This window comes from Salvelinus sp. IW2-2015, linkage group LG4q.2 (assembly GCF_002910315.2).
Source record: "Salvelinus sp. IW2-2015 linkage group LG4q.2, ASM291031v2, whole genome shotgun sequence".
NCBI lineage: Eukaryota > Metazoa > Chordata > Actinopteri > Salmoniformes > Salmonidae > Salvelinus > Salvelinus sp. IW2-2015.
The window spans coordinates 3,054,991-3,081,125 of NC_036843.1; the positions used below are offsets into that span (position 1 = coordinate 3,054,991).

The 26,135-nt window shown below is 43.5% G+C and overlaps 1 protein-coding gene across 1 annotated transcript in view; it reads right to left on the minus strand.

Annotated features, from left to right (window-relative positions):
- Positions 1-1,322: 1,322 nt before the first annotated feature.
- Positions 1,323-26,135, minus strand: part of eipr1 (EARP complex and GARP complex interacting protein 1) — a 99,675-nt gene continuing 74,862 nt past the window's right edge. Inside the window, 4 exon segments of the mRNA XM_023986378.2 lie at positions 1,323-1,452; positions 1,455-1,591; positions 6,645-6,812; positions 11,323-11,490. Of these exon segments, the coding sequence (XP_023842146.1) occupies positions 1,418-1,452; positions 1,455-1,591; positions 6,645-6,812; positions 11,323-11,490 (508 nt within the window). The 3' untranslated portion in view covers positions 1,323-1,417.

The following is a 26,135-nucleotide window of genomic DNA, read 5'->3' on the forward strand; positions in this document are numbered from 1 at the left end:
CGACTGACAAGCATCACAAATCTCAAATTAAAGAAGGATAGAGGGACAGGTTTGGGGAAGATTATGTTTTCAGGCTTCTAAACACAATTAGACCCACGCCCCAATCCCCTTTTCAATAATTCACTGAGCTAAATGAGGGTTGTGGATGTGTAGCTGCCTTCCAGAGGAGGGGAAGGGTGATAGTTGCATTCAAGCCTGGGCGCAACCTGGGCATGGTTAATGAAGACCCACAGCCTCTCAGGGTTTCTCCTGCACCATGGAGCTCTGCCTGGAGAAGGAGCCCTGAGCAGAGTCAAGCTGCAATTAAAAGGCTGTCAGTGGATCTAAAGAAGGCTACCACTGTCATACAGACCAAACGTCAACACACTACTGTACAGGAAGACAGGGACGGAGGAGACGGAAGGGTATGGGAGGAGAACAGAGGGTATGATATATGAGGAAGAGGAAAAGGGTACTAGTGAGGAGGGAGGTGTAGGAAGAGAAGAAAAGATCAGGAGAGGGTTTGGGGAAAGGGGTGATTTTCGAGCTACTCTTGGCTTCAACCTGTCATCTAGGAACCATAGTGCCCTGGATACAACTCCTGTCAATCCCAGGGTAAGGCTACATTGAGGCATGCAGGAACCCAGTCTCTGACTAGACTACCTATGGGCTCCCAGTCTCTGACTAGGCTACCTATGGGCTCCCAGTCTCTGACTAGACTACTATGGGCTCCCAGTCTCTGACTAGACTACCTATGGGCTCCCAGTCTCTGATAGCTACTATGGGCTCCAGTCTCTGACTAGGCTACCTATGGGCTCAGTCTCTGACTAGGCTACCTATGGTCTCCCAGTCTCTGACTAGGCTACTATGGGCTCCCAGTCTTCTGACTAGGCTACCTATGGGCTCCCAGTCTCTGACTAGGCTACCTATGGGCTCCCAGTCTCTGACTAGGCTACCTATGGGCTTCCAGTCTCTGACTAGACTACCTATGGGCTCCCAGTCAAATAAGAGAAAAGCCTTCAGAAGATCCCCAAAAGCTCAGTAAAGTAACTGTTCACCAAAAATAATAAACAAAATCCAGTTGACATAAATAGTATTTAATTGATAATATACAGAATAGATATACAGCAGTTTTTCTTTGTATTTTCTCTGTTCTAGCAACATACAGTCCAGATGCATCATTAAGGGGAATGTGTAGCGTAATCAGTTATTTTGTAGAAAGGGTGAGGGAGAGAAAAATAAAATGAGAGAGAGAGACAGAGAGAGAGAGGGATGGAGAGTGAGAAAAAGAGAGAGAGATTGTGTGCAGGGTCTGCCGAGTGTGGCTCCCCTGACGGCTGTCGGACAAGGTCGGCTCCCCTCCTCATCGCTCCTCTTCCTCGCCCTCTTCTCCGTCACTCTGTGATGAGTCCAGTCGTCGGTCCAGTGTGTGGTCTGTCTAGAGCAGGATATGGTATTTGAGTGCGCGGGGACCCTGTTGATGACCAGTCTGCATCGTAGCTGAGAGAGGCAAAGAGGCCATGGGTCTGCTGAGGACCACTCTACTGCGTACACACTGTCCTCATGCTCCTCATAGGTAGAGATGATACTGTCCTGCAGGGGCTCCTTGCTCCTAGAACACACACATGTACACACCGATTCACACACACAAATTCATTCACACGCGTGCGATCGCACACACAGTGTGAAAAGGGAGTTGAATAGGGAGAGTTTTTATTTTTGAGACAGTAGATCAGCTTTAATACTGCAGACAGATAGTAGTTTCCATCAACGTAATTGTCTGCATCATTTCCAATKCCCCATATACAGCGCATTCGGAAAGTTTTCAGACCCATTCACTTTTGCCACATTTTGTTAAATTACAGCCTTATTCAAAATAGATTAAATATAATTTGTTTTCATCATCCCACACACAATACCCCATAATGACAAAGCGAAAACATATATATATWTTTTTTTGCAAATTGAGCTCAGCTGCATCCTGTTTCCATTGATCATCCTTGAGATGTTTCTACAACTTGAATGGAGTCCACCTGTGGTCAATTCAATTGATTGGACATGATTTGGAYAGAACACACCTGTCTATATAAGGTCCCACAGTTGACAGTGCATGTCAGAGCAAAAACCAAACACAGGCTTGTGTCGAGGCACAGATCTGGGGAAGGGTACCAAAAAATGTCTGCAGCATTGAAGGTCCCCAAGAACACAGTGGCCTCCATCATTCTTAAATGGAAGAAGTTTGAAACCACCAAGACTCTTTCTAGAGCTGGCCACCCAGCCAAACTGAGCAATCGGGGGAGAAGGGCCTTGATCGGGGAGGTGACAAAGAACCCAATGGCCACTCTGACAGAGCTCCAGAATTCCTCTGTGGAGATAAGAGAACCTTCCAAAAAGGACAACCATCTCTGCAGCACTCCACCAATCAGGCATTTATGGTAGAGTGGCCAGACAGAAGCCACTCCTCAGTAAAAGGCACATGTCAGCCAGCTTGGTGTTTGCCAAAAAGCACCTAAAGGACTCTCAGACCATGAGAAACAAGATTCTCTGGTCTGATGAAACCAAGAATGAACTCTTAAGCCTGAATGCCAAGCGTCACGTCAGGAGGAAACCTGGCACCATCCATGGAGGTGGCAGCATCATGCTGTGGGGATGGTTTTTAGCAGCAGGGACTGGGAAACTAGTCAGGATCGAGGGAAAGATGAATGGAGCAAAGTACAGAGAGATCCTTGATGAAAACCTGCTGCAGAGTGCTCAGGAACTCAGACTGGGGTGAAGTTTCACCTTCCAACAGGGCAACGACCCTAACCACACAGACAAGACAACGCAGGAGTGGCTTCGGGACAAGTCTCTGAATGTCCTTGAGCGGCTCAGCCAGAGCCTGGACTTGAACCTGATCGAACATCCCTGGAAAGACCTGAAAATAGCTGTGCAGTGACGCTCCGCATTCAACCTGACAGAGCTTGAGAGGATCTGCAGAGAAGAATGGGAGAAACTCCCCAAATACAGGTGTGCCAAGCTTGTAGTGTCATACTCAATTCCTCGCAGGGAACAGCCTTCTCAGAACAAGAATAGACTGACGAATTTCAGTAGAAAGGTCTTTGTTTCTGGACATTTTGAGCCTGTAATCGAACCCACAAATGGTGATGCTCCAGATACTCAACTAGTCTAAAGAAGGCCAATTGTATTGCTTCTTTAAACAGGACAACAGTTTTCAGCTATGCTAACATAATTGCAAAAGCGTTTTCTAATGATCAATTAGCCTTTTAAAATGACAAACTTGGATTAGCTACCACAACATTCCGTTGGAACACAGGAGTGATGGTTGCTGATTCCATTAAAAATCAGCCGTTTCCAGCTACAATAGTCATTTASAACATTAACAATGTCTACACTGTATTTCTGATCAATTTGATGTTATTTTAATGAACAAAAAAWTTGCTTTTCTTTCAAAAACAAGGACATTTCTAAGTGACCCCAAACTTTTGAACGGTAGTGTATTTTTATATATTTTCTTTTATTATTTTCCCCTAACCCTACCACCCCTCCTCTAATTGGAGTAAACCAATGTACAACAAGGCTTCTACACCCAGCGTATACACACAGTTGAAGTCGGAAGTTTACATACACCTTAGCCAAATACATTCAAACTCAGTTTTTCACAATTACTGACATTGAATCCTAGTAAAAATTCTCTGTCTTCGGTCAGTTAGGATCACCATTTTATTTTTAGAATGTGAAATGTCAGAATAATAGTGGAGAGAATGATTTCTTTCAACTTTTATTTATTTCATCACATTCCCAGTGGGTCAGAAGTTTACATACACTCAATTAGTATTTGGTAGCATTGCCTTTAAATTCTTTAACTTGAGTCAAACGTTTCAGGTAGCCTCCTCAAGCTTCCCACAATAAGTTGGGTGAATTTTGGCCATTTCCTCCTGACAGAGCTGGTGTAACTGAGTCAGGTTTGTAGGCCTCCTTACTCGCACACGCTTTTTCAGTTCTGCCCACAAATTTTCTATAGGATTGAGGTCATGGCTTTGTGATGGCCACTCCAATACCTTGACTTTGTTGTCCTTAAGCCATTTTGCCACAACTTTGGAAGTATGCTTGGGGTCGTTGTCCATTTGGAAGACCTATTTGCGACCAAGCACCCCCACAACATTATGCTGCCACCCRGTGCTTCACGGTTGGGATGGTGTTCTTCAGCTTGCAAGCATCACCCTTTTTCCTCCAAACATAACAATGGTCATTATGGCCAAACAGTTCTAATTTTGTTTCATCAGACCAGAGGACATTTCTCCAAAAAGTATGTTCTTTGTCCCCATGTGCAGTTGAAAAATGTAGTCTGGCTTTTTTTGTGTGGCGGTTTTGGAGCAGTGGCTTCTTTATTGCTGAGCGGCCGTTCAGGTTATGTCGATATAGAACTCGTTTTACTGTGGATATAGATACTTTTGTACCTGTTTCCTCCAGAATCTTCACAAGGTCCTTTGCTGTTGTTCTGGGATTGATTTGCACTTTTCGCACCAAAGTACGTTCATCACTAGGAGACAGAGCGCGTCTCCTTTCTGAACGGTATGATGGCTGCATGGTCTAATGGTGTTTATACTTGCGTACTATTGTTTGTACAGATGAACGTGTTACCTTCAGGCGTTTGGAAATTGCTCCCAAGGATGAACCAGACTTGTGGAGGTCTACAATTGATTTTCTGAGGTCTTGGCTGATTTATTTTGATTTTCCCATGATGTCAAGCGAAGAGGCACTGAGTTTGAAGGTAGGCCTTGAAATACATCCACAGGTACACACCCAACTGACTCAAAGTATGTCAATTAGCCTATCAGAAGCTTCTAAAGCCATGACATAATTTTCTGGAATTTTCCAAGCTGTTTAAAGGCAGTCAACTTAGTGTATGTAAACTTCTGACCCACTGGAATTGTGATACAGTGAATTATAAGTTAAATAATCTGTCTGTAAACAATTGTTTGAAAAATTACTCCGGTCATGCACAAAGTAGATGTCCTAACCGACTTGCCAAAACTATAGTTTGTTAACAACACATTTGTGGAGTGGTTGAAAAACAAGTTTTAATGACTCCAATCTAAGTGTATGTAAATGTCTGACTTCAACTGTAGTATACACATTTTACGGACTCAGTATATTTGATATTAGTTATCTTGTTGTTTTTAGTCCACCCTTCAAGCTACACTAAACCCTTCCCTTCTATCTCTGGACACCATCCAATTTTGATTTCTATTTGGACAAGGCTACCGCACACACCACACACACACACACACACACACACACACACACAACACACAACACACACACACACACACACACACACACACACACCACACACACACACACACACACACAACAACACACACACACACACACACACACACACACACACACACACACACACACACACACACACAACACACACAAAAAGGTCTAGTTACATTACTCATAACCTCCACTCATAGTCTCTATGTTTCTGTTCAAGGCCTGGTTGTGGTAACACCAGGTACAGTACTCCTCTACCCTGGCTTCCTTTACACACAATAGGCTATTTATTGCACTCTCAGAAAAAAGGGTATGGTTTGGCTACAGTATTGTTCCCTGGGGTAGAAAAGATCTAAATACACAATGTACCTTCAGAGGTGGACATAAGGATCTCACATGATACTGTTCGGTACCTTTCAGGGTACATGTGTGGATAGTATAATGGTACATTATTTTTGTACTCAATATTTTAAATATGAAGGTARAATCATTGGAGGTGTGGCTTAGTGGGGGTGTGGCTTTCAGTTAGTTATTTTTGGCGTGGAACTGTTGGACCAGTTTAAGTGGTCTATGGCAGTGTTAATTAAAGTTTGAGCATGTCCGCTGCCAGTTCTGGAGTCTTTATAAAGACTTGCATAAGAGTATATGACAATAAAGAGCTGTAATTAATACTGCAGCGAGCTTAATGCAACAATGGGGAACCTAGTCACGAGGTTGGCGTAATGGTTAAGGTGTTTGACAGTCGCTGGACCCTGGTTCCAGTCCCGGTCAYGGCTACTGAAATTGCTACACTGGTGTCAGAAGTGAGATGGCGAAGAGGTGTGTACAAGTGAGGGACTTTATATTGAGAAAAGGAAAACATTTTGCCACTTAAAAGGAACAAACGGTGGTACCCTAAAAAGGTAAACACTTGTGGCTCTTTTAAGGTACAAACTGCAACAGGACAATGATGCACTTCTAACTAATGGTACAATGGACGTAACTACTACAGTGACCAGCGTTTGTACCCCTTTAAGTACAATTTGGTCACTTTTTTTCTGAGAGAGTGCATGCTATTCACAACGTGTAGTGACAGTTATTTGGCACAGAAATGGAACCATCACAAAATAGGGCATGGCACAGAATAGGTGAAGTTCAAGACCAGAGAACTAGGATCAGAGCACGAACTCTAGATTGCATTGATAAAATAATCATAATGATTAGTAACTGTTGCATTGAAAATCCGATGAAAGATTATGACAGTGGACAGTTATGGTTGAGACTGGTCCAGTATGGCTATAAGGGGGGACAGACCTGGACAAATATGTCAGAAAGTGGACAGTGTTGACAGTCATGACTAAGTGGACAGATATGGCATAGAGGTTTTGACTTAGTGTCCATACTTCTCGTCCTGGTGGTTGTCCTCTCCGTCGCTGAGGTCATCGTCATCCACCAGGTGACCGAAGGGCTCGGAGGAGATGGACACCATGTTGGACAGAATCACCCTGCTGTCACTGCTGCCGGTCAGCACCAGCTGATCATGAGAGTGGTTGTAGCGAACGCTCCACACCCTGGGTGGTGGGCACACACACACACACACACACAAAGAGAATCAGTGAATGGGTGTTTTTAATCCATCTATATATCCTCTCTTTCCTTTTGTCTCCTCAGTCCATGTACGTGTGTGGTAATTGAGATGGATCTGGGCTTTGTTTCCCTGCTGCTTAGTTTGTACTGCCGTGAGGTGTTGTGTAATTATGGTTAGCTAATAAAGGTAATCATTCTGTAAACTCCTAAGCCGTCTCTCTCCTGCACTCTCTTTTCCTTCTTTCACTTGCTGTCCTTCCCTCCCAATCACTATATCCTCTCTCTCTATCTCTGTCTCTCTCTCTCAAAGCCTAGGGCAGAGCTCAGTGGTGGAGCTCCTCATAGAGAGGGATTGAAGGATAACTGGGCTGTTGACATAAAATCTGGCTCAGCGCACCCTTTCCCTGCGTTCGGCTAATCTTCTTCCCTCCTGAAAAATAGTTCCTAATACCCAGAGCCCCGAGGCCCTCGGAGCTCTGCTCAGAAATCACACACTGTAGCATACTATCAGAATGGGATCACATCTACACTGGATACATTTGGCCAGTCTACTGTATGTATGTATGTATGTATGTATGTATGTATGTATGTATGTATGTATGTATGTATGTATGTATGTATGTATGTATGTATGTATGTGTGCATGTGTGTGTGTGGTTTGGGGGAGTGAGAGGGGTTGTATGGTGAATGTGTGTTTGTGTGTGTGTGTACAGTAATGCAATGTACTTAATCTCAGAATGTATGTTAGTAGCAGCAACAAACTTCTCCACAGTCATTATCTTATTCAGCTCACCACACAGAGAGAAAGAGAGACAGAGCGTGTCTCTACACACACACACACACACACACACACACACACACACACACACACAACACACACACACACACACACACACACACACACACACACACACACACAACACACACACACCACACACCACACCGGTCTGAATACTGCAGTGCACTGTGTTCAGCTACTTACATAGCCCTGAGCACTGCAGCTCATCACAGAATAGCTACAGTAACCCACACCTGAACACGGCAGTGCAATGTACTTAACCATCACCGAATGTATGTTTGTAGCAGCAACAAACTTCTCTTCATACAGTGACACACACATTGTGACAGGGTCAGTATAAAATAAGCTAAAAGCACACATATATCAGCGGAATATGACTGTTTTGCAAACTGATGCTAATTGGTAGGAATGTTGTTCATGTTCTCAAATCAAATCAAATTTGATTTGTCACATACACGTGGTTAGCAGATGTTAATGCGAGAGTAGCGAAATGCTTGTGCTTCTAGTTCCAACCTAACAATTTCACAAAACTACCTTATACACACAAGTGTAAAGGAATGAATAAGAATATGTACATAKAAATATATGAATGAGTGATGGCCGAACGGCAAGGTAAGATGCAGTAGATGGTATAGAGTACAGTATATACATATGAGATGAGTAATGTAGGGTATGTAAACATTATATAAAGTGGCATTGTTTAAAGTGGCTAGTGATACATTTATTACATCCATTTTTCCATTATAAAAGTGGCTAGAGTTGAGTCAGTATGTTGGCAGCAGCCACTCAATGTTAGTGATGGCTGTTTAACAGTCTGATGGCCTTGAGATAGAAGCTGTTTTTCAGTCTCTCGGTCCCCGATTTGATGCACCTGTACTGACCTCGCCTTCTGGATGATAGCGGGGTGAACAGGCAGTGGCTCGGGTGGTTGTTGTCCTTGATGATCTTTTTGGCCTTCCTGTGACATCGGGTGGTGTAGGTGTCCTGGAGGGCAGGTAGTTTGCCCCCGGTGAAGCGTTGTGCAGACCTCACTACCCTCTGGAGAGCCTTACGGTTATGGGCAGAGCAGTTGCCGTACCAGGCGGTGATACAGCCCGACAGGATGATCTCGATTGTGCATCTGTAAAAGTTTGTGAGTGTTTTTGGTGACAAGCCGAATTTCTTCAGCCTCCTGAGGTTGAAGAAGCTATATGTGGATATGTGGTTTCCAGTTTACATAGAGTCGAATGAAGTTCTTTCAGGGCCGTCGATGTGTCTAGTTGGGGGGGAATATACACGACTGTGATTATGATCGAAGAGAATTCTCTTGGTAGATAATGCGGTCGGTATTTGATTGTGAGGAATTCTAAGTCAGGTGAACAAAATGACTTGAGTTCCTGTATGTTGTTATGATCACACCACGTCTCGTTAATCATAAGGCATACTACCCCGCCCTTCTTCTTACCAGAGAGATGCTTGTTTCTGTCGGCGCGATGCGTGAAGAAACCAGGTGGCGGTACCGACTCCGATAGCGTGTCCCGAGTGAGCCATGTTTCCGTGAAACAAAGAACGTTACAATCTCTGATGTCTCTCTGGAAGGCAACCCTTGCTCGGATTTCGTCTACCTTGTTGTCAAGAGACTGGAAATTGGCGAGTAGTATGCTCGGGAGCGGTGCGCGATGTGCCCGTCTACTGAGCCTGACCAGAAGYCCGCTCCGTCTGCCCCTTCACCGTTGTTTTGGGTCGCCGGCTGGGATCCGATCCATTGTCCTGGGTGGTGGGTCAAACAGAGGATCCGCTTTGGTCGTAATGTTGGTGAGTTGACGTTGCTTATATCCAYTAGTTCCTCCCGACTGCATGTAATAAAACCTAAGATTTCCTGGGGTAACAATGTAAGAAATAACACATAAAAAAACAAAACACTGCATAGTTTCCTAGGAACGCGAAGCGAGGRGGCGCCGGAAGTATAGCTGTTCTGTTGGTTGTGCAAAGATGGTTTGAGGCTATAAGTACAATGGTACCGTTGAAGTCGGAAGTTTAKATACACTTAGGTTGGAGTCATTAAAACTCGTTTTTCAACCACTCCACAAATTTCTTGTTAACAAACTAGTTTTGGTAAGTCGGTTGGGATCTACTTTGTGCATGACCGGAGTCATTTTTCCAACAATTGTTTACAGACAGATTATTTCACAGTATCACAATTCCAGTGGGTCAGAAGTTTACATACACTAAGTTGACTGTGCCTTTAAACAGCTTGGAAAATTCCAGAAAATTATGTCATGGCTTTAGAAGCTTCTGATTGACATAATTTGAGTCAATTGGAGGTGTACCTGTGGATGTATTTCAAGGCCTACCTTCAAACTCAGTGCCTCTTTGCTTGACATCATGGGAAAATCAAAAGAAATCAGCCAAGACCTCAGAAAAAAAATTGTAGACCTCCACAAGTCTGGTTCATCCTTGGGAGCAATTTCCAAACTCCTGAAGGTACCACGATCATCTGTACAAACAATAGTACGCAAGTATAAACACCATGGGACCACGCAGCCGTCATACAGCTCAGGAAGGAGACGCGTTCTGTATCCTAGAGATGAACGTATTCTGGTGCGAAAAGTGCAAATCAATCCCACAACAACAGCAAAGGACCCTGTGAAGATGCTGGAGGAAACAGGTACAAAAGTATCTTTATCCACAGTAAAACGAGTCCTATATGGACATAACATGAAAGTCCGCTCAGCAAGGAAGAAGCCACTGCTCCAAAACCGCCATAAAAAAAGCCAGACTACGGTTTGCAACTGCACATGGGGACAAAGATCGTACTTTTTGGGGAAATGTCCTCTGGTCTGATGAAACAAAAATAGAACTGTTTGGCCATAATGACCATCGTTATGTTTGGAGGAAAAAGGGGGAGGCTTGCAAGCTGAAGAACACCATCCCAACCGTGAAGCACGGGGTGGCAGCATAATGTTGTGGGGGTGCTTTGCTGTAGGAGAGACTTATGTGGATATATTGAAGCAACATCTCAAGACATCAGTCAGGAAGTTAAAGCTTGGTTGCAAATGGGTCTTCCAAATGGACAATGACCCCAAGTATACTTCCAAAGTTGTGGCAAAATGGCTTAAGGACAACAAAGTCAAGGTATTGGAGTGGCCATCACAAAGCCCTGARCTCAATCCCATAGAACATTTGTGGGCAGAACTGAAAAAGCGTGTGCGAGCAAGGAGACCTACAAACCTGACTCAGTTACACCAGCTCTGTCAGGAGTAATGGGACAAAATTCACCCAACTTATTGTGGGAAGCTTGTGGAAGGCTACCTGAAACATTTGACCCAAATTAAACAATTTAAAGGCAATGCTACCAAATACTAATTGAGTGTATGTAAACTTCTGACCCACTGGGAATGTGATGAAAGAAATAAAAGCTGAAAGAAATAATTCTCTCCACTATTATTCTGACATTTCACATTCTTTAAAGAAAGTGGTGATCCTAACTGACCTAAGACAGGGAATTTTTACTATTTTATTAAATGTTATTTTATTTTATTAAATGTCAGGAATTGTGAAAACTTTAAATGTTTAAATGTTTAAATGTATTTGGCTAAGGTGTATGTAAACTTCCGACTTCAACTGTATATCTGCTATGTGTGTGTGTGTGTGTGTGTGTGTGTGTGTTTGTGCGTGCATGTCCTGTGTGTGTGTACAGTGTGACAGGTGCCCACCAGTGAGAGTGCTCCTCCAGGCTCTTGACTGGCTCGTTGATGTTTCTCACGTCCCAAAATTTGACCTTGCAGTCGTCCCCACAGCTGGCCAGGTAGTACTGTTTGTTGGGATTGAAGTCAAGGTCTCGAACCAGCTGCCCATGAGCATTCTCTATACAGTAGATCTGACTGGAAAAGAGAGTGAATGGGATGAGGGGGGAGGAGAGYGGGAATGAGAGAGAGAGAGAGAAAAGAGGGTGAGGAGAAGGGTGAGAAAAAGAGGGGAATGATGTGAGAGAGAGAAAGAGAGAGTGAACGCCACAGCAACCCTGATGACATAAATCATGGAGAGAAGCCTGTAGTGGTACTATACACTAGGTGAAGGCCAGACCGTATTTCCTGTCCTATAAAAGCCTGACGTGTAATAAAGCCAGGAGTCACAACCACACACAGCCTTGGCTTCCTGATCCTGCTCGTCCCGGCTGGGGAGAGGTCAGTGTTAAGGCACGAGGAAAGAAATGAGAGAGCAAAGAAGAGAGGAGAGACTTTTCCGCTTCAGATTATGTTCATGTTGTAAACCTACTCTCTTCTCTACTCCTCCACAGGACCCTGTACCCTTCCTCTCATCTCCTCTTCTGTCCTCTCCTCCCCTTCCCCAGTCCTTCCTACCTCTCATCCGCTTTTCCCCCACTCCACCCCTCCGATCATCTTTCCTCCCTCTCCTGCTGTGATGACTGAAGAGGAACCAGGGCGGTCTATTGAACAGCGTTAGACCCAGTGTTCTCTGCTCCCCTCTCTCCTCCACCAGACACCATCTACCCTGCTGATCTCATTATACAAATAACATGCTAATTAAAAATCTCATTAAAAAGGGAGGGAAAAGAAAATATCCTGAGGGATCCAATGAGATCAGGATGACGGTTTGTATGGCTCTATGACTATATGGTTTGTAAGGTTCTGCCACTGGACCTCAGCAAACTGGATGAGACCAGACTGGGACTTCACAGAGGGCCCAGACACTGGCAGCAGCTCCTTCCTCTAACCAAACAAAATTACAACACTCTTTAATCTTGTGACTTTAAAATGACTTGAGTGTGTGGAGTCACTTTGCTGTCGAGTGCACAATCTGCTCACCATTGACTGCCTCGGCATGACCTCTGGCCAGGGGTTTGACAGTGTGTGTGTGTGCTGTGTCGTAAACTCTGTCCTCCATGGAATAGGACGCGCGGGGGAAATGGAGCAGGAAATTGGGTTAGTTTCGGTGCTTCCAGAATGCTTCTGAGCACCCCACTTCACTCCCTCCACTCGGCAAATATGAAATGGGGATCCTGAGCAAAGCCTGGCTGGAACCCTCCTCACAAAGTATTAAGGATTATATGCCTTCCTAGCCTAAGCCTGCGGACACAGTGAAACCAAATCGAAACTCATCCTCCTTTACGTCAGTGAGGGCCAGAACAATCTACCACACACACACACACACACCTGTCTCTTATACACATCTAGATGTGTATAAGAGACAGCACACACACACACACACACACACACACACACACACACACACATCTCTTATACACATCTAGATGTGTATAAGAGACAGCACACACACACACACACACACACACACACACACACACACACACACAGTTAAAGGGTTACCATTAATTTGACAGTAATTTACAGGCAGCTCTGTGGCAAGTAAAATTCTGTATTTAATATTAGTACACAGGGGCAAAACTTTCACTGGGGACGGGGCGGGGGTCATGTCACCCCCACATTCTTAAACTGCATTTTTGTCACCCCCGGTTTTATCATTGCCCTGTGATACAAAAAAAGCGTCATCGGTGTGTGTAAGGACCATGCGGARGCCTCAGAGCAGAGCGGTCAGGTAGGCTGTCTGGCTGTGTCAGCCAGCTAGATTTAGAACCGCCCGGACACCACCACAGAGCGTTTGGACAGGCTGTGAGAAGGCAATGCTTCTGAAAGGCTGGCTTAGAACTGGCAAGGGACAGTTGAACAGATGCAGCTGCTGACGATGTGGATGTGTTGCACTCTTTCTCTGAGTTGTAAAAGCAAGCAGTGCAGATACTGGCTACCCTTTAGTTGACTGATATTAGCTAATGTTTCATCCCCTCTCAACTGAGTCAAATGAATTTAGCCAGTTCAGCTCTAGCCATCTGTCAGATGGCGATATGAGGTGGCTATTATTATAGCACTATCTAATAGCTGTTGTGTGTATGGAAATGTTGTTTTGTAACTTTTGTTTTGTCCCGTTTCAACAGTAAATTCATTTGGCTAGCTTTCGCCAGTTGATGTACCGGCGTGCAAGAGCTTGCCAAAATTATTCTTTTTGCCTCAATCACACTAGACCTGCATCAAACCAGACGAAACCAGCAGCCAAACGATTGAAGACCGATATTCTGATGTTTTTTCAGTGCAATGTGAGATTTATTATTCAGTATAGCAATGTAACGTTATTGATCTGTCAGTTTCCCTAGCTAATTCCCTACTTTTCACACTGATATAGTAATAAACAGCTCTACAGGCTTCACTGTCAAGCTGCACAGTCAGTTCACAACACTATGCTCATCATGTCTTAGCAGGATCAGATGGTGACAGGTGTCCCTGCAGGGTCAGACAGCCAGGGAAGACCAGTCTACGGAGCTCAGGTGAATTTTGCAGTATATTATAACAATATCAATGAATGGACAAAAAAGTTCAATTTTGAGTTGATCGGGTAGGTCTACAGTAGCTACATGACAGAAGCTTAAGTTTAAAGCCACAGTCTGGGATCTGGGAATAATTTCAATTATTGAACCATTGATTCAATGCTTGAATAATATTCATGTGTACACCAAGGTAATTCTTTGTCATGCCTGCCTCATCTTAGCAGGATCAGATGGTGACAGGGGTCTGTACATAAGTGCCAATGAGAGTGGTTATGGTAGACATGTTGGTCCTCAATGGCTAGTGGTAAAATACATACAATTAACAATTATGGAATAGGCAGGGCAAGCATATTAAAACTGCAGAAGATGATTTTGCACAGTTGTATGCTTGCCCTACCTTTTCCATTGTAGCTACCCTACCCATTCACTATAACGTGTACTTGCAAAATATCAACTAAATACAACCATTGAACCATTATATTATCAAAGAATAGAATCAATGTATAAATGCCCCACAAGCATAGCACAACTGTCTTACACTATCATAACCCCAAATATTATTAGTTTAGACCATATTTAAAACTATCATGTGTGTGAAATGGACTGTCAGTCTTGCATCTAGAATGCAGTCTATGCTTTTGAGATGGGTTATAATTTTAAGTACTTTATATTGGGGGGTTGTGGGCTTCACTGTTATGGCACACAGACAGTACACCCGACAGTAATCATTTGTCATGCCTCATCTTAGGATGGTGACCAGATGATGACAGGGGTCCCAGCAGGGTCAGGCAGCCAGGGAAGACAAGTCTCTTACGGGGCAGAGGTGAATATAATAATATGATTAGTATCATTGAATTAAACTACTCTCCTTTCAGTAGTTTCGAATAATAAAACATACAGTATCATGAGAGTAGCTGACGGATGGGTTTAAAAGCTCATGTTCTATAATAGTTACGACAAAAAAAACGATATATAATGTATACCATATCTGTACTATCTATCCAGATGTAATTTATATAAAATAATGTAACTATATTCTTTCTATGTAACACCTGTAAAAAAAAAAATATTTTTAAATGCCATGTACAGTTCCTTCAGAAAGTATTCAATCATACCCCTTGACATATTCCACATTTTGTTGTGTTACAACCTAAATTAAAAATGGATGAAATTAATTTTTTGATCTACACACAATACCCCATAATGACAAAGTGAAAACAGTTAGCAAATGTATTGAAAATGAACTACAAAAAGTTGAGACAGTAGACACTCCAGGGGAGGTTGAGACAGTAGACTCTCCAGGGGAGGTTGAGACAGTAGACTCTCCAGGGGAGGTTGAGACAGTAGACTCTCCAGGGGAGGTTTGAGGGGGACAGTAGACTCTCCAGGGAGGTTGAGACAGTAGACTCTCCAGGGGAGGTTGAGACAGTAGACTCTCCAGGGGAGGTTGAGACAGTAGACTCTCCAGGGGAGGTTGAGACAGTAGACTCTCCAGGGGAGGTTGAGACAGTAGACTCTCCAGGGGAGGTTGAACAGTAGACTCTCCAGGGAGGTTGAGACAGTAGACTCTCCAGGGAGGGTGAGACAGTAGACTCTCCAGGGGAGGGTGAGACAGTAACACTCCAGGGAGGTTGAGACAGTAGACCTCCAGGGGAGGTGAGACAGTAGACCTCCAGGGGAGGTTTGAGACAGTAGACTCTCCAGGGGAGGTTGAGACAGTAGACTCTCCAGGGGAGGTTGAGACAGTAGACTCTCCAGGGGGAGGTTGAGACAGTAGACTCTCCAGGGGAGGTTGAGACAGTAGACTCTCCAGGGGAGGTTGAGACAGTAGACTCTCCAGGGGAGGTTGAAGAAATAGAACCCATAGGAGAGGCTGAGGAAGTAGACCCCAATGTCCACGTCACACCATATCAGCCAAACCCAAAACTAGTGGTAGACCAGAAGCTGTCAAACAAGACACTTCGGTTTCTGGATAGGTGGTACAAATAATTCCAGTGACTCCTCTATGTTCCCACTGTGAAAGGAGTGTTGTGCTTTAATTGCACAAAAGCTATTAAAAGCCAGAAATCACCTCTTGCAAAYAATGCAGATCCTGCATTTGTGCACTCTGGATTCCTAAACTTATCCGGTGCCTTATTCCAGTTRTCTTCACGTGCATGCAGCCATGCACACAAGGTTGCCATTACCACTCGCTGTCACCAATCAAAGCCAGTGGATACTCAACTTCACACAGTAGGAGCTGGAGAGCTAAACAAAGCAAGGTCTTGCCTTAGGAAAGTAGCAGGTTCTGTCCATCTTCTAGCACGTCAGGGATCAGTTCTCAGGGGCCATGAAGCTACCGAAGATAATCTGTACCAGTTACTGAAAGTTAGAGCTGAAGATGTTCCAGTACTCACTACATGGCTGAAACTCAGTCAGGATCATAGAAGCTCACAAATCCAAAACAAAATCCTGAGCATATTGGCCAACAGCATTGTGAGAGACATCACAAAGAGAATCCACCATCTACCACTGCTCCAGTACTCCATAATTATTGATGGTACACAAGATGTCGGGGGAATAGAACAAGAGTCATTCTGTTTCCGTTACGTGGTTCACGATCTAGTGCCTCTTGAGGACTTTGTAGGTTTTTATGAAGTCTCCCTTGCAACTGAAGAGAACCTGGCAGAAGTTGCCACAGATGTGCTACTCCACCTGAATTTGCCTCTTTCAGGTCAAACGTATGATGGTGCAGCGAACATGTCAGCGAACATGTCAGGGAAAATCAAAGGAACACAGGCTAGGCTGAGAGCAGTGCAGCCACTGGCTCTGTATGTGCATTGTGGCCCTCACAGTGTCAATCTAGTCACCCAGGCTGCCTGCTTATCTTCCGCTGTGACGTGATGGCCTGAAGTGGCTCCACAAGCTGGGCTGCCTGCACAACCAGTCAGGCAAATACAAAACAACATTTAAGGAAATAGCGACATCTGAGTGTGGGTCATTCACAAGCCTAAAGCCCTTGTGTCCAACAAGGTGGACTGTTAGGACTCCAGCACTGAGCTCTTTGCTAGGTCAGTACGAGTCTGTGCTGTTCAGCCTGGAGGAAATGAGCACATCTGATTCATCAGACACAGAAACAACAGCAAGGGGATTGCTGAGAGATTTGAGAAGGGGACCACAGTCCTAGGACTCCTTGTAGCAGCTGAGTTAATGGAAGAGTTGGAGTGCCTCATTCGCACCTTACAAATGTGAATAGAGACATTTGCTGGGATGCTCGCTGCAGTGGACTGTGTTAAGACCACCCTGAAGGCAAAGAGATCAGAGGGCCAATTTCAACAGATCTACAGCCGAGGAACAGAGTTGATTGCCAAGATCAAAATCCAGCCCATTCAGATGCCCCACATCTGTAATCCAAAGCGCTTCACTGGAAATGCTGCTTCATACTCACTCACATCCCCAGAGGATTTCTACAGGGCTGAGCTCTTCAATGTGCTTGACACAGTTGATGTGCAGCTAACAGAGAGGTTCAAACAGGGTGGCCTGGAAAGTCAGACTAAACTGGAGGAAGTTCTTCTCTCTGGGGAGATGGATGCTGCAGTGGTYGACCAGTATCCAGAGTTGAACAGGAGATCACTTGAGGTGCAGCTGGCCATGTTCAAGATGCAATACCAGTACAAAACAAGTACAGAAGCTGCATCTGTTCTCAGGAATCAGATGCCTGAGGTCCACCGGTCTCCTTTGACCAGGTAGAAGCCCTCATTCGCATACTAATGTTTCTCCCTGCATCCTCTGCTGAAGTCGAGAGGAGTTTCAGTGGTCTAAGAAGGCAGTCTGTCACATTCATCAGGACAGAGTGGATGAAATAGACATGGAAAAAGTCCGCCAGCTGTTTGGCTTGGGAAATGACCACAGGAAACATGTTTGGAGCTTTTTATTAGGTTGAAAAGACAGAAGTAAGAACAGATAGGATGAATTAAGAAAAKAATTAAATAAATGAAACAGGGTTAATGGAGGAAGGAAAATAGATAGATGGCATGTTGGCTATGGCTATTTGTGTTGATTTTGAAAGTTGATATAGACAATGTCTTGATAAAGACAATCAAGTTAAGTCTTTGTACTTTTTTTAGTTGTTCATTTGTTAGGCTATTAGTTATAGTTGCAACACAACGTTAATGGTAACTCTAGCTGAATTAGAAAATAAAGAAGTACAGAAGAAATTACAGAGGATGAAGGAAGAAAGGATGGATGCATAAAGAAATATGGATGAAGGAAGAAAGGATGGATGAAGGAAGAAAGGATGGATGCATAAAGAAATATGATAAGGAAGAAAGGATGGATGAAGGAAGAAAGGATGGATACATAAAGAAATATGGATGAAGGAAGATAGATGATGCATAAAGAAATATGGATGAAGGAAGATAGGATGGATGCATAAAGAAATATGGATGAAGGAAGAAAGGATGGATGCATAAAGAAATATGGACGAAGGAAGTATTTATAAAGGAATAGGATAAAGGAAGGAAACAGGGTTAATGGAGGAAGGACAATATATATGGTGTGTTGGCTATGGCTATGTGTGCTGATTTAGAAATGTTATATATAGGATCTTAATAAAAGACAATCAAAAGTTATCTTTGTACTTTTTGTCTTTGTGCTGGTTAAGTGTTATTTTTATTTGGGGAGGCGGGGTTCAAGGTGAGGAGGAGGATTATGTAATATACTGTTTGAAGATAGGGTTTCAGATGTTTTTGGAAGATGGGCAAGGGCTCTGCTGTCCTAGCTTCWGGAGGAAGCTGATTCCACCATTGGYGTGCCAGGACAGAGAAGGACTGAGTGGGAGCTGTCCTCCCTTAGGGGTGGGAGGGCCAAGAGACCTGAGGTGGAAGAACGGAATGTTCGGGTTGGGGTGTAGGGTTTGAGCATAGCCTGAAGGTAGGGAGGGGCAGTTCCTCTTGCTGTTCCATAGGTAAGCACCATGGTCTTGCAGTAGATGCAAGCTTCGATTGGAAGCCAGTGGAGTGTGCGAAGGAGCAGGGTGACATGAAAGAACTTGGGAAGGTTGAAAACCAGGTGGGCTGCTGCGTTCTGGATAGTTGCAGGGGTTTTATGGCACAAGCAGGGAGCCCAGCCAACAGCTAATTGCAGTAGTCCAGACGGGAGAGGACAAGTGCCTGGATTAGGACCTGAGCCATTTCCTGTGTGAAGTACTAGAGTCGTACTCTACTGATGTTGTAGAGCATGAACCTGCAGGAGAGGGTCACTGCTTTGATGTTTGCTGAGAATGACAGGGCGTTGTCCAGGATCACGCCATGGTTCTTTGCACTCTGGGAGGGCGAAACTGTGGAGTTGTCAACGGTGATGGAGAGGTCTTTGAGCGGGCAGGCCTTCCCCGGGAGGAAGAGCAGTTCCGTCTTGTTCCGTCACTTCTAATAGTACACCTACTGTAATATATATACAGTATCAAAGCAAGTACTTTGTAATGACACACATTACAATACTGTACAATTGACTATATTATACAGTAAAAAAAGTAAATGCTACCGTAATCGGAATGAATGACTGGATGAATAAATTAAATGCATTGAGGGCAGGGGTTTGTATTTCACAATTACAAGGGATCGSTGCAAACAGGTTGACTGCTAGGTAAAGTGTTTACACATTTATTTCACTTGCACTTAGAGGCCTTACAGTGGACKTGACAGCATTTTAGCAACATAAAAATCTTATTAAAATCTGTTCATATACACCCCCAGGAAGAATATTACGTATACTAAGGAATTTGGGAAGATTCTATAGCAATATATTATTGGAAAGCGGCCGTGTGTTTGGACAATTAATAGACACGGCAGGAAATAAAATCMAATAAAAACATCTGTCTCGTCCAGGACCAGAGTCTATGCAGACCGGGTGCGTCATAGCCACTCAGAGCTATATTAGGCCTTTATTTGCATCACAGGCCTGCCATCATTCACTTTGAACAGGCCTGTGTGTTTACAGGCAGTTGCAACAGTGCAACTTTAGATCATTAGAAAGCATTCTCCAAAAACCAGAAAATACACCTGAATGGATTTCTGCAAATATGTCAATACCACTTGGGAGTACTCTTACATTTGGGAACTTTACAGTRCTATTGATCAAACAACCATGAAAAGGTAGGCTCTCTCTCAACAACAAAAAGATCAACAACTAATGCTAGCCAGAGAAAAATGAGCTCAAAASTAACGAAAGAACATTAGATAAACCCTCTCAAACTTTTTCAGCTAGTTGGCCGTCAAAATTGCACAGATAAACAATGAGATTTATGTTACCTAGAGTGTTCGAGACTAACTATTACTTTCTTTGCCTACGTCTACTGACACGGGTAATATTCAGTAGGTGTTGCACGTTCGTAAATGAATAAGTTATTCTGCGCTCTGGCACACTCAGATGAGAGTACTCTGAAATTGGAATAAATAGCCAGAGTGAATTTGCGAACGCAAGAGAAATGCTACAGTGCATTCGYAAAGTATTCAGACCCCTTCACTTTTTTCACGTTTTGTTACATTACAGCCTTAATCTAAAATTGATTGGGAGACTAYTCAGGAGAGAGAAAGATGAATGAAGCAAAGTACAGAGATATCCTTGATGAAAACCTGCTCCAGAGTGCTCAGGACATCAGACTGGGGGCGAWGGTTCACCTTTCAACAGGACAKCGACGTTAAGCACACYGCCAAGACAATGCAGGAGTAGCTTCGGGACAAGTCTCTGTCCTTGAGTGGCCCAGCCAGAACCCGATCGAACATCTCCAGAGAGAGCTAGCTTGCTAATGTTAGGCTCTGCTTTTCTTTCACTCTGCAGTCCCAAACCATCTCAATTGGGTTGAGGTCAGGTGATTGTGGAGGCCAGGTCATCTGATACAGCACTCCATCACGCTCCGTCTTGGTCAAATAGCCCTTACACAGCCTGGAGGTGTGTTTTGGATCATTGTCCTTTTGAAAAACAAATGATAGTCCCACTAAGCCCAAACCAGATGGGATCGCGTATCACTGTAGTAGCCATGCTGGTTAAGTGTGCCTTGAATTCTAAATAAATCACAGACAGTGTCACCAGCAAAGCACCCCCACACCATCACACCTCCTCCTCCATGCTTCACGGTGGGAACCACACATGCGGAGATCATCTGTTCACCTACTCTGCGTCTCACAAAAACACGGCGGTTGGAACCAAAAWTCWAAAATTTGGACTCATCAGACCAAAGGACAGATTTCCACCGGTCTAATGTCCATTGATTGTGTTTCTTGGCCCACGCAAGTTTCTTCTTSTTATTGGTGTCCTTTAGTAGTGGTTTCTTTGCAGCAATTCCACCATGAAGGCCTGATTCACGTAGTCTCCTCTGAACAGTTGATGTTGAGATGTATATGTTACTTGAACTCCGTGAAGCCTTTATTTGGCCTGCAATTTCTGAGGCTGGTAACTCTAATGAACMTATCCTCTGCAGCAGAGGTAACTCTGGGTCTTCCTTTCCTGTGGRGGTCCTCATGAGAGCCAGTTTCATCATAGCACTTGATGGTTTTTGCGAAGGCACTTGAAGAAACTTTCAAAGTTCTTGACATTTTCCGCATTGACTGACCTTCATGTCTTAAAGTAATGACGGACGGTTTCTATTTGCTTATTTGAACTGTTCTTGCCATAATATGGACTTGRTCTTTTACCAAATAGGGCTATCTTCTGTATACCACCGCTACCTTCTCACAACACAACTGATTGGCACAAATGCATTAAGAAGGAATGAAATTCCACAAATTAACTTAACAAGGCACACCTTTTAATTMAAATGCATTCCAGGTGACTACCTCATGAAGCTGGTTGAGAGAATGCCAAGAGTGTGCAAAGCTGTCATCAAGACAAAGGGTGGCTACTTTGAAGAATATCAAATATCAAATATATTTTGATTTGTTAAACACTTTTTTGGTTACTACATGATTCCATATGTGTTGTTTTATAGTTTTCATGTCTTCACTATTATTCTACAATGTAGAAAGTAGTAAAAACTTTTGACCTGTATTGTAAATAGATACACTAGCCTATTAGCCATGTTATGGCTGACTTGTGATCATTGCCCTTGCTAGTTTGATTGTATTGACATTCCCAGCCTTAGTTACATTTGTCAGCTGCTGTCCAAAATATTGAGCCATTGAAACTGAAACAGTGCATCCCGAATGGAGGAAGCAAACAATGTACCAGGACAGCTGTGATTTACAAACTGATTGCAATATTTTTTGGACTATCAACTAATAAATTGGTGAATTATATTAATCATGCATTGAACTGCATCCATCTATTCTGCCAACAATGCCTTAGTGTATGTCATGGAATGTTGAGGCAAATAGAAGCTATTTTTCAAACCTCTCATAAAGTTGGTTTTGTAGCCTAGTGGTTAGAGCGTTTGGCCAGTAACCGAAAGGTTGCTGGATCGAATCCCCGAGCTGACAAGGTAAAAGTCTGTCGTTCTGCCCCTGAACAAGGCAGTTAACCCAATGTTAGGCCGTCATTGAAAATAAGAATTTGTTCTTAACTGAKTTGCCAAGTTAAACAAAGGTTAAATAAATTAAATAAATAAAAATAAACTGGGAGTTGTTTCATATCTGCAAAGACTTCAAACCGGCAGTGCCTACAGGGCAAAACAGATCAAAAGGACTTGGCAAAATGCTCAACCATTTAAGACTAGCTGCTAATTCAATCTGTCCCCTATACATSTTAAATTGATGTGGCACTATTACCACATAAGAGTTAAAGCTATCTCACTCACGGGTTCAACAAATATAGCCTCTTACAAGGCACGCCTCAAAATATGTTAAWTAGCCAGACACAACAATACCATGCACTCACTAGTGGTCAAAAGGTTTATGGCGCTCCAAAGATACGATACTGTATTCTGTGGGGTAGAATTACAGTTCGAAATACAGCAATTTTCCCACAACGCACCATAACATAGTATGCTGCAGTAAAACATTTCAACGTTTTTTMTATTGATGCTAATACCTKAAATTACCGTATAAATTACAGTTTTCCATTACAGTACACAAACACACCACCCCTTCTAACCTCAGTCTGGGTGATAAATCGCTATGCTAAGGGGATAGACTGGATATCTCACACTATCACTACAGGTCTCTGTTTCTATGACAACTGCAGTAGGGGAGAAAAAAAKAAGAAGAAAGAGAAATAATTGAATTGCTTATCAAAATTAAAGCCCAGCTTTGTGAGTGGTTGGGAAGGAAGGAGTGACAGCCCATGCATAAAAGTAAGGGATCATCACATCAATAGTGTGCGTTGATTGAGATATATCTTRATGGACATTAATATAAAGCAATGCTCGAGGCTTAAAAGTCTCAGAGCAACAAAGTTTTTACTCATGTTACTCTGTTAATATAGGACAAATAGTGAGAAAGAGAGCTTTGCCAATTCTAAATAAGCCCATAGACTATTTAGTAGAGAGGTAGATTATTTCCCATAGCATCCAAGCATGGCTGAGGAGCTCCAGTAATATTGTGAACGTTGCACCATCCTAGCCTTCCTGGGGGCAGCATCAGATGAAAAGGTCATGGATGATTGATTTGACAGACAAAGTTCAGGAGGTTAATGTCAAATAGGCTTAACAAACGCGCCACTCACAGTCGACAACACCTTTGATAAATTGTTAATATTCAACTGCCAAGGACTGAAGGAAATACGGTAGGCTATATCTTACGAAAAAGGGCAAATCAGTTTGTTTTAGATGTGAGCAGTACCAGTGCGCTGTAGTGTCTATATTTCTGTCTGGGTGAGAAGGCTGTCCTGTCCTGTCCTGTTTCCCACTGTTATCTGACGCCAGTGTGACCGTTTCAGTCCCTGCTGTGAGTCTCCTCTCAACCCACAYTGTGATGGAGCAAATAGCACGAGCAATCACACTACTGCTAGTCTCTACTCTACCTCCACTCCAACACACGCCTGGATACTGCAGATAYAACGCTTCAATCAAAACGTTTCAGCTTTAAAGACCAAGTAGAGGATAGTGTGGTTGGTAAACAAGTTATACACAACAATATTAAACTGAATGTAAAATATACTATACACACTCACTAAGGCATGCAGAGACACACAGTGCTGTATGCTACTGTACTGTACAGGGAGCGTGAGGGGCCAGTTTGACTGCAGCACTGCACTGCGTTTCTGTATGCATCCTGCGGTGCTTGCTGAGGAGGCAGGCCCGGCAGCTATCGCACATCTGCCCTTTCACTGCGGATTGTGGGTCCAAATTAGGAATGTGACGGTCATGGAGTTATGGATGACGGTTATTGACCGCGGTCACTGTAATAACCGTTTGAATAGCAAATAGGGTTTAGGAGTGATGAACTGAGAGAACATCCCAAGTGACAGCCCCAGCCAGCAACAGAACACACACACACACTCCAGTGTACCCGTTAGCAAGAGCAGCGCACGGAGCAGAACACACAAAATACACAGAGGAGCACAACACCCGCACATGTCACACGTGACACACACACACACACACACACACACACACACACATACACCTGTCTCTTATACACATCTAGATGTGTATAAGAGACAGCACACACACACACAACGTGCCTGTGTAACTACATCTCCTGTGTCTCCTGTGTATACTGTGTCTTTAAGGCTGCTGGAGGGAGCAGTAGACCCAGCAAACCAGGAACATTCCACAAACATTAGCTACATTTCCAATTAAGTTAACATTAGGATGATAACATCCCATCAAATCTATTTATCAACAATGTTTTAGATGAAATATCTTGTAATGTTCTCCTAACATTCAAAAATGTTGTGCAACAACCACAACAGAACATTCCCCAAAAGTGTYTATGGTTGTATAAAACATTTGCCTGATGTTGCAAGAACGTTCCTACAACACATCTGTTCTTTAAAAGGTGTTTCATTAGGTTATGGGAACAGTCTGGTGGAAACTTCACAAAAGATATGCTCCCAAAACACCAAAACTGTCCAGTTGTGCAGATGATTCAACTGCGCCTCTTCAACCTCAGGAGGCTGAAGAAATTCGGCTTGGCCCCTAAAACCCTTACAAACTTTTACAGATGCACAATAGAGAGCATCCTGTCGGGCTGTATCACCGTCTGGTACGGCAACTGCACCACCCACAACCGCAGGGCTCTCCAGAGGGTGGTGTGGTCTTCCCAACGCATCACCGGGGGCAAACTACCTGCCCTCCAGGACACCTACAGCACCTGATGTCACAGGAAGGCCAAAAACATTATCAAGGACATCAATGACCCGAGCCACGGCCTGTTCACCCCGCTATCATCCAGAAGGCGAAGTCAGTGCATCGGTCTCTGGGACCGAGAGACTGATAAATAGCTTCTATCTCAAGGCCATCAGACTGATAAATAGCCATCACTAGCCGGCTTCCCCCCGGTTACGCAACCCTGCACCTTAGATGCTGCTATATATATATCCCTATATACTGCTATATATCCCTATATACTGTACTTGGAATCACTGGCCACTTTAATAATGAACACTAGTCACTAATGTTTAAATAATGTTTACATACTGCTTTACTCATCTCATATGTATATACTGTATTCTATTCTACTGTATTTTAGTCAATGCCACTCCGACATTYCTCAATCTAATATTTATATATTTCTTAATTCCATTCTTTTACTTTTAGAGTTGTGTGCATTGTTGTGAAACGTTTTAGATACTACTGCACTGTCAGATACTACTGCACTGTCGGAGCTAGGAACACAAGCATTTTGCTACACCAGCAATAACATCTGCTAAATATGTSTATGTGACCAATACGATTTGATTTGATTCTACAATGTTTATTTTAGGGTGCAAAAAACATTCACCTGACGTTACAAGAACGTTCCAAGAACACATTTTGTCTGATCTTTAAAAGGTTTCATTGTGTTGTGGTAACATTGTGGGGACATGACAAGAGATYTGTTCTCAAAATGCAGAAACTGTCCAGTTGTGCTGACATGCAGATGTTTGTATCAGGGTGCACCAAACATTTATTTGATATTGCAAGAATGTTGACAAAATACCCTGTGAGTCCTTTAAAAAGGTTCCCAGAACATTTCATTAGGTTGTGGGAACAGTGTGGGAACATCACAAGAGATAAGTTCCCAAAACACACTAGATATGCTCAGCTGTGATGAC